Raw genomic sequence first — 10,309 nt, forward strand, 5'->3', positions numbered from 1 at the left:
CTGCTCTTACTCCTCCATGTTACAATCTTAGATGAAGTGGTGGACTTATTATTAAGAGGATGAATGGGTGAAATTGATGGACAAGTTAATGAATTATGAATAACATGTACAATAAATATTTAATCACAATTTGAAACGCTCAAGCTGCTCTTACTCCTCCATGTTACAATCTTAGATGGAGTGGTGGACTTATTATTAAGAGGATGAAAGGGTGAAATTGATGGACAAGTTAATGAATTATGAATAACATGTACAATAAATATTTAATCACAATTTGAAACGCTCAAGCTGCTCTTTCTCCTCCATGTTACAATCTTAGATGGAGTGGTGGACTTATTATTAAGAGGATGAAAGGGTGAAATTGATGGACAAGTTAATGAAACTAAGGACACCTGTTTTTTGGAGTTATTACTAAGAGCATGAAAAAGTAAAATTGATGGACAAGTTAATGAAACTACTGACACCTATTATTTGGAATCGGACACACGTTACCAATGGTTTAAAATTGATGGACAAGTTAATGAAACTACTGACACCTATTATTTGGAATTGGACACACGTTACCAATGGTTTGAAACTGATGATCATCTTATTCGGAAATACACCTTTCCATTACTATGACAAATGTATGTGTGAGGTGTGTGTTACATTTTGTAGTCTTCCCATTATGATTAATCCTCATAGGTGTCAATTAACAAATGGCATGGTAAAATTTTAATGAAGCTTTGTAAAAAATTAATTTAAACAAGGTTTAATCATGGGATTTAGATATGCACGGAAGTTAGTGATGTGAATTCAATATTTTAATTAGTAAAATGGTTAAAGTGCCCAATTCCAATAAGAAGGAAATTAAAATTAATTGTCATTTATATTTTATTTTCTATTTCTAAAATATTATGCAAGGAATTTAAAAATCCAAAATATTATAAATAATATTTTAATCAAATATATCATATATTTTGAAATTAATTAATCAACGAAAATTTATAAACATTTTTTTTTTTTAATTAGGTTGAAAATAAAAAGAGTAATAAGGTAAATCTCATATTCTATTGTAATTTAATACTGAAATATTATGTAAAAGTTAAATTCGTTACCTTCGCAGAATAAAATAATTATTTTTAAACAAATAAAAGTTAAATTCGTTACCTTCGCAGAATAAAATAATTATTGATAAATAAATAAAACTCGTTACCTTCGCAGAATAAAATAATTATTGATAAATAAATAAAACCTATAGAATCTTAGATGTAAAAGTTAAATTCGTTACCTTCACAGAATAAAATAATTATTGATAAATAAATGAAACTTATAGATCTTAGAATAATTTTGCACATAAGGCTATATATTTCGGTTCACAATGGAGGTTTTGGATTTTCAATTTTTTTTTTTTTTTAAATCAACGGAGAGGATTCATTTTTGGCGGAATATGCTTATTAAGTAACGGGCGACTGCGATTTTTGGCAATGTGAAGCGTTACAAGTTAATTTGAATTGAAATAGACATGAGGTTGAACGTGGTGCTTTTTCTCTTGGGCGGCGGTTGGGGGAAATGGAATTAACTAAAAGGGGTTAGAATTATATTATATATATAAATTCTATAATTCTTGTTATTTGATACTCTGATTCAAAATTTACAAGTTTTTAATGAAGCATATCAACGATTATGGTGCAACGATGTTGTTGTTATCTCTCAAAAGTTTTGCAATTTTGAACCTAGTAGTAAACATTATTCCCTTTTATTTTTCCAAAATTCTTGATCTGTTGTACATGAACTCATTTAAGTTGTTTTGATTTTAAGGGTGTTGATTTTTAAATTCATTGAATATTAGTTTATTATGGTTGTTTATTCTATCTCTAACCTATGTAAACAACGGAGCCACTACGACAACGGAGCCACTGTCGTAGTGGTAGTTCCTGCCGGGGTTGAGAAACTCGCTTGTAACTGCAACCCTTTTACAATTTGCAAAGTGCATAAATAAATAAATAAAATAACATAAGGGCTGGTCATGAGGCATTTGAGGTAGAAATTGTGTGCATGGTAAAGGGTACACTGACTCTACTGCCTCGGTCACTGTGGACTCACTGCATGAGTCACTGATCCTCTGAATCAACCCAACACTTATAACTGAAGCTTATAACTCACTGGGTCTCATAAGTAGCACATGTATACAATCAAAACTCGAGTACATTGAGGTTGAAATTGTGTACATAGATCAAGATATAGTAACTCTGAGAATCCTCTCACGAATGAACAATTGTAGAAAGGCTTTGAGCTAAAACAGAATTGAATGCTTGATAAGAAAATATCTTTGAAGGAAGCATTTTGATCTCCATGCTATGAACAACTGGGTATTTAAGTTAGAACAAGATTAGTACTAAAACAAAATCTGCCCAATCAGAACCGTCCAAAAACCAAAATCATAGGCTATGTTTATATTTGATCTCCATGCTATGAACAACTGGGTATTTTATACTCTATGCACAAGGAAGCTTGTGATTTGATAAAGGTATTCCACTTTAAACCAAATTCTCCTGTATGCAACGAGCAAGGTTAAGCAACCTACTCTAACACTAGAACTGCAAAAAGCATGACTGAAATATCTCCAATGTGAGCAAACTATGTTAGAATTCAATCATAATTCATGAATACGTGGACAATGTGTTAGAACTGCAAAAAGCATGACTGAAATATCTCCAATGTGAGCAAACTATGTTAGAATTCAATCATAATTCATGAATACGTGGACAATGTTAGACAACCGACTCTAAGATCAGAACTGCTACTAAGACAAAAGTCTAGAAAGATACCAAAGGTTAGCACAACATATTCATAATTCATTACCTCGTATAAAATCATTAAAGAAAAGTATCATTTTCCAAGTTATCCATACTGAATATGGAATATGATAGCTTTTTCTCCTATTGTGCTCCCCAAAAATATTGGGGGCTCTACACCTCACTGTAAGAACCATTCAAGTAGAACTTGAGGGAGAAACACCTAGAAAATGCACAGACAAATTCAGAAATGTACACATAAATATTTAGAAAATTAGACGAATAGTTGGTATAATTTAGGGAGAGAAGTTGGGGAGACTTTCTGGAGCCGGGAGCGCGTTGGACGGGGGAGCCGATTACAGTCGAACAGGTGTCGGATGCCATTTTTTTCACCAATCACCGTAATATCCAATCCTCAATCGCCATGGGACGCTCCGACGCATGCAGTCTCCATGCATGAAGCTATGGGAACGTGGTGGTACGTGTTTTAAGCTCCTCACTCCATCCATGCAAGGTTTTTAACATCTGGTTTGAGGACCTTTGCTTTATATCCCCACTCTTGCTGTCTTTTACGTTTTCTTCCTCTGGCCTTTTGGGCTGGGGGAAAAACGCCTTCACAGCAACTCTTCCTAGTCTCTTTCTGGCCATCTGAGGCTTGCACGGTCTCCTGGTTATTTTTCTCGACTCGGCTCTCTGGTTCTTGACGCGCTCGCGGTCTCTCCATGCAGGTCAGTTATCATCCTATAGCTTAGGAACAGTTTTCTTATCTCAGTTTTGTAAGCAAAGCTTTTAAGGTTTTTGGTTAGCTTTCTCGTAATTTCTTCATGGATGTTTTCACATAGAAGTTAGCTCTTTCTCAGGAAGTGGACGACTAATCTTTTGTTTATCTGATAACCATGCTGAAATCCCTTTTGAATAGATTAAAAGCTTCATTTTACGTCTACAGCCCCTGTTCAGACCTTCGTTTTCGTATTGGGAGATGGTGGTGCATTATTCATGTTTACTGCTGTTGTTTTGACTGCAACAGTCAGCCAGTAGCATAGGTCTTTCTGTCTGTAGTTTTAGGTCTTTAGCAGGGGCATCAACGCATCGAATCCCTCCTCTGAAGCTATAGTTTTTCCGGTGACTTTCTTTCTCTCGGAATCAAGAATTCAAATTTCTTTTTCGGCGGGTCTTGAGGTTCTTAATGATCTCTCTGAACTCTCTCAGTTGGTATCAAGTTTTCCTTCCGCAACAGTCACCTCTTTTCCTCGTATTTGACATTTTGACGGCTGGTTTTAGTCTCTCTAGAGACTTCGCATTAATTTTCCTCCGTCCTAGACCTTCCTTTTTCAGAATACAGATATCCTTTCAGTTTCCTCCTTAATTTCTATATCTTGGTTTTGTCCTTAGATTCTGACAAAATCTTCCGAGAGAATTATATCTCTGTACTTCTCCAGGTTAATCTTTCTGCCGGATCTTTTGTAGAGATCTAACTAGTACTGTTTGTGGTACTTGGGTTTCCTTTTCTCGAACTGTTTCCTCTGACTAGAATGTCAGAAGACAGTGACTCTCCTGCCACGCGAGCCCTATTTAGAGCTGCCATCGAAGCGGAAGCTACTCGTGACAATGCCACCCAGGATCACAGCTGGCATGCCACGGTGAATGATATGCTCTTTCCTGAAGTGATTCATGACTCAAAGAGGGGCCTGACCTCTCCAAAAAAGAAAGGTTTTGTCCATGGTCGGCACCCCCGCAAACCCAGAGAGCCGGTCAAAACCATTCCCCCTCCAAAAGCTGTTTCCGTGTCCAGCTCTTCTTTGTCTCAAAGGATTGATAGCCTCCAAAAACATGCTCTGGTCGGGAAATGGTATTTTCCAGAAATGAATGAGGAAAAGATGAGGGAATGGATATCTGCTTCGTGGTCTCCACTCATTGGCTATACTCCAATTATTTCTCGACTCATGAAAGACTGGCTCTCTTTCCACTTTCAGAAGGCATCTGATTTAGAATTGATTTTGAACAGACCATGGGTGTTCGGCCGAAGCTTTCTTTCTTTGTCAAGATGGTATATGGGTTTCGACCCTCTCAAGAATACTCCATCTCATAACATGATTTGGGTCAAGCTCCCAAACTTGCCCTTGGAATTATGGACGACTGAAACTCTCATAATGATCGGGGATGCAGTCGGTAAATTTATATATGTCGACCCATGGGTCAGGGGGGAGAAGGACAAAAGAATCGCGTGGATTCTTATTGAGAAGCCTTATAAGGGAGGCTATCCTGATCAGCTTGAGATATCATGGGAGGGCTTTAAAATCTGTCAAAGACTTGACTTCTGGGGCATCCCTTTTCGATGCTCTTTTTGTCATCGAACGGGCCACCTCATCAGGAATTGCAGGCACCGATCTAAACACAGGGCGAACAGGTATCCTTCTGATAAGAAAAGAGTTTCGGGGCCAGATTCCCTTTCTGAAGATGTAAGTAATTCTGAAAATATTTTCTCTTTTCAATCTACGGATCTACGATGCTCCCAGCTCAACTCTCAATTTCAATCCGAGTCTCCAAAACTTGCGGACTTTCAATGTCCACCTATCCCTGAGCCACATGTCGAGAACCCCGTGCCTTCTCCGCAGGAAAAGAATAAAGCTGACTTTGTGGTGGGGTCACATCCTATAATGATCACTTCCTCCTCGCCATCTCCAAATAGGCCAGCCCCTGCCTCGCAAAAGGGTAAGGAACCTATGACGTCCCCTACCCCTTTCAACTCTCCATCTCAGTCCCCTGTTAATAGTCTTGATAGTGACATCGACCTCCTCCTCCAGCGGAACCCATCGATTCTCGAACCACTGACTATTCATAAGCCGTCCTTCCCATCCATTAGTCCCAATTCCGCAAAAAATATCACTGTCAGGAAAAAGCAAAAAGGAGGAAGCCGTCACTTTCGCGGCAGAACGATCGCTTCTGATCTGGGGGTTACAAATTTGTCTCTTGTGGAAGTCCCAATCATGGAACCTACTGCTTCGCAGCCTCTTAGAGCATGTCAGGCTGGACAAGCCTCCAAATGACCTTCTTAGTATCCTTTAATATTAGGGGTTTGGGTGCCGCCCCAAAATTCCTGGCACTTAAAGAGACTCTTGCTTCTGCTCATCCTTTCATCATTTTTATACAGGAAACAATGCATTCAAGTTCAGTCTCTCTGGCTTTCTTCAGAAGAATGTTCCCCACTTGGTATATGGTTGCCACAGAAGCGGAAGGTATGTCCGGTGGTCTGGCAGTTTTGTGGAACCCGGTCTTGGTCAGAGCAAAGGCTTTCAAATGCTGTGCTGGGATCCTCCTCTCGGCTTCTATCAGAGGAAGGCCTCAGATCATCAATATCTTGAATATATACGCGCCCTATAGGGACAGATCTCCATTCTGGGACAAGCTGTTTGATTCTGAAATTCTTGATATAAAATCCTTATTAATTGCGGGTGACCTAAACCTGACCCTCAACTCTGCGGAATGCTGGGGCTGTTGTAGAAAGCAGGACCGCATGGCTGATAAAATGCGTCAGGAGCTTCTAAATAGAAATTTAGTAGATATAATTCCTGAAAAATTGGTCCCAACTTGGGAAAATGGCAGGACGGGCTCAGCTTACATTGCTAAAAGAATAGATCGCTTTATTATAAATGCTAGCCTAATTGAAAGCTGGGGAATGCCTGTCGCCAGAACGGGCTTGGAGCCCTCCTCGGATCACAGGCCCATCTTCCTGGAATGGGTGAATATGAATTGCAAGTTGGGCTACCCTTTCAAATTTAATAGCTCCCATCTCGAGGATAGATCTTTCAATGATCTCATGGCTAACACTTGGAGGGACTTTCATCAATCCGAAGGGGCTTTCTTATATACATTCTGGGAAAAAATCCAAGTGCTGAGAAAAGCAGCAAAGGACTAGCAGATAAAGAAGAGAAAGATGGACAAACAGGCGCTATCTGACATCAAAAAAGAATTATGTTATCTCTCTGATTCGGTCCATTATAATGGTCTATCTTTTGATCAAAAAATCTGCATCACAACCCTCGAAAAAAAGAAACAAGAGCTGCTACAAAAGGAGGAAGCATTATGGAGACTTAAAAGCAGAGCGACATGGCTCGGGGAGGGTGATCGAAATACAAAGTTTTTTCACAATTTCGCAAATGCTCGTCGGGCCAAGAATTCCATTTGGAAGATTGAGGATGGCGAGGGGGGTTACTTCCACACTCAACAGGATATCTCGGCAGAAGCCACAAGATTTTTTCAAAATCATTATAAAAGGCTGGATAGCGATGCATATGACTCTTTATGGGCTGTGGAACAGATGCCTGTAATGTTCGATGAGGGCGCAAATGATCAATTCTTTAAGCCAATTACGGAAGAGGAACTCCTCGACACCATTAAAAAGTTCAAAAGGGACAAAAGTCCGGGCCCCGATGGTTGGCCGATCGAGTTCTTCTGTCATTTCTATGATCTGTTCAAAGAGGATCTGCTGAGCATGGTGGATGCCTCCCGCATGTCTGGGCACATTAACAATGCGCTATCCGCCACCTTTATAGCTCTTATTCCAAAGAAGGACAAATCGGAATCTTTCTTTGATTTTAGGCCGATAGCCCTATGCAATACCCTATATAAAATTATATCAAAGATTATTGCGGAAAGGCTGAAGGTTGTTTTAAACTCCTTCATATCAAAGGAACAGCATGCCTTTTTAAAAGATAGACTCATTATGGACGTTGTTGCTATGACGCAGGAATGCCTCTTTTCAATCTCAACAAACAATATTGATGCTGCAGTCCTGAAGATTGACCTCAAAAAAGCCTACGATTGCGTAGACTAGGGCTTCCTTAGAATCCTTCTTGCAAAAATTGGATTAAGAGCACATGGAATTAAATGGATTATGGCGTGTGTTGAAAACGTCAATTACTCAGTTCTCATAAATGGCATCCCATCTTCTTTCTTTCCAGCAGAAAGGGGCCTCCGCCAAGGATGCCCTCTTTCCCCTCTTCTTTTTAATCTCGTGATGAACTCTCTCAGCTCACAGATTAATTTAGCCGTTGAGGAAGGGAGGTGCAGGCCGATCAAGATCTGCAAGGACTTTTCTCTCTCTCATAACCTTTTTGTAGACGATATTCTCCTTTTCGCGATGTTATGTAAATCATCATGGATCTCCCTTAATGCGATATTCTAGAAATTTCAATCCGCATCGGGCCTCTCTATCAACAAAGACAAGTCCACGTTGTATCATAATGATTCAAATCCAGACTTAGCTCAATGGATTGCTGCTCTTTTTGGCATAAAACTCGCTCTGATAAAGGATGGGTTTAAATATCTTGGATTCCACTTAAAAGCAAAAGGTTATCGCGCACGGGATTGGCAGTGGCTGATCGAGCGCTTTTATAATAAAATATCGTGCTGGGAGATGCGTTTTTTATCCCTGGCAGGCAGATATATTTTGGTCTAGTCCGTTCTTTCACAACTGGCGGTTTATTGGGGTCATCTCTTCCTTCTTCCTGCATCCATTTCAAGTAAAATGGCTTCTCTGGCAGCCACCTTTTTATGGGGCGGTAGATCTCAACAGTCCAAGATCCATCTGGTAAAGTGGGATTCCATTTCAAGGCCGAAGAAGTTGGGCGGATGGGGCCTTCTGCACATGCCAACTTTCGGCAAAGCACTTCTATGCAAATCCCTTCTCAGAGGCATTTATGGGAAATGTCAATGGAGTACTATCATTAATCAAAGATACCTCAAAGGAAAAAGCATGGTTTTTTGGTTCAGAAGACGCTCTCTAGGCATCAGAAGAGGCTCCCCCATATGGCAAAGTTTCAGAAAGATACAGTCTCTATTCTTCATGAATTTAAGATGGAAATTTTGCTCGGGATCTAGCATTTTTATTGGCATTGACTCAACTGTGCTCAATCTGGAATCGATGATCCCCACTGCTCTGATATCTTTCTTTTTCTCGAGGGGCTTTTTCACATGGAACAAATTAATAAAATCGTGGTTATCTCAGACCCCCGTATGGAAGGATGCGGCTGAATTATCTATGCCCCACTCTCTTCGTCCTTTATGGTCAGCGGCTATCAACAGGTTTTCTAGCAAAGGCTTCACTCAATCGGGATCCAAGGATGAACTTATCTGGTCTCTTCAGAAATCATCTCAGCCTATCGGCGTCAGAGATATTTATGCAGCAGTCCTATCTGGCCAGTCGCCCTCCTCCCCTATCTTTCCACTCAAATTTTGGAAAGCTTCCTGTCCGCTCAAGATGATTCTCTTCTCATGGCTTCTCTTCTCAGACAGGAACCTCACCTGGGAGGTTCTTCAAAGAAAGGGATGGCAGGGTCCGGGTAGATGCCAAATGTGCCTTTCGGAAGCTGAATCCAACTCGCACATGTTCTTCAACTGCGCCTCATCTTCAACAATCTGGTATGAATTATCTTTGATTTATGGCTTTCCTCATCAAGTTTTTTCATCTGTACAGGATGCTTTCAATTGGTGGAGCGCGAAGAATCCTTCCTGGCGTTCACTGTTTATCCTCACCTGTTGGTTCCTATGGAAATGGCGAAATGCCTGCATTTTCCAGAACTCCAGGATGCCCCTTGATTCTATCCTGATCTCAATCACAGGCCATCTGCCCCCCCACAGATTAAACTCAAGTCTAGCTCTGCTTCTATATTCATCTTTTTGGACCTGCTACACACAATGTGGGTGTTTTTACAGATTTAGGCTTGTTGTTCAGTTCCTATGGTACAAAAATCTTTCAATGGCGGTCTCGCTTCATCCCCATGAAGCGTTATATGTGGAGGTTTTTGTTTCTCTCTCTCTAAATCTTTTTTGGAAAAGGTCTGCTTCTTTCATGAAGCGCCACTGATTGTCATGATGATGGATCCTCATGCTTTTATGTTCACACATTTCTGCTCAGGGTGGCTTGCTCCCGCTTTTTTGCTGGCTTTCTCATGATAGTAACAATAGGTTTATATGCTGTCTCATCAGTCACTCTATCTGACTATCTGATCAGCTGTATGTTTCTTCCAGCTGATTCTCACAGATTTCGATCATGTATACAGATCTTTATATTTCCTTAATATAATCTATTATGGTTTTTCTCTCTAAAAAAAAATTTAGGGAGAAAATGCATACTTAGTATTCAATAGTAAATCATATGCTTACCCACTTGTTTTTCCCCTTCTTGATGGAGTTGGCAGAATTGGAATAACGGGCTTTAGACCTACTTTGTCTGGTGCCTGGCATAGTCCGCATTATACCTGAATTTTGAGCAACTAGTGCTTGGTATAGCCTGCGTTATACTTGAATTTTGGGCAACTATCCAACAGAAGTGTTTGACATAATTGCTCTTGGAATAGCCAACGTTATACTTGAATTTTGGGCAAAGATCTAATAGTATTTGATGGATTCGCTCTCTTCATGCACTGCGTAAATCAATGGAGAACAGAAGTGTTTGATGGATTCGCTGTCTTCATGCGCTACGTAAATCAATGGACAAAGAACTGACTTCTTGAGTTTCTTTGCTATAAAGA

The 10,309-nt window shown here is 39.9% G+C and overlaps 1 protein-coding gene across 1 annotated transcript; it reads left to right on the forward strand.

The window, feature by feature from the left end:
- The first annotated feature begins 8,304 nt into the window (after window positions 1-8,304).
- On the forward strand, window positions 8,305-9,374 carry LOC149229038 (uncharacterized). Its single transcript, XM_089380941.1, has 2 exons — window positions 8,305-9,118; window positions 9,253-9,374. Exons 1-2 carry the CDS (start codon window positions 8,305-8,307, stop codon window positions 9,372-9,374), a joined length of 936 nt encoding a protein of 311 aa, XP_089237067.1.
- Window positions 9,375-10,309: the final 935 nt, after the last annotated feature.

The sequence above is a fragment of the Pinus tabuliformis genome, chromosome J, assembly GCF_031772625.1.
Source record: "Pinus tabuliformis cultivar Carrire ecotype Pingquan chromosome J, CPIR1, whole genome shotgun sequence".
Classification (NCBI taxonomy): domain Eukaryota; kingdom Viridiplantae; phylum Streptophyta; class Pinopsida; order Pinales; family Pinaceae; genus Pinus; species Pinus tabuliformis.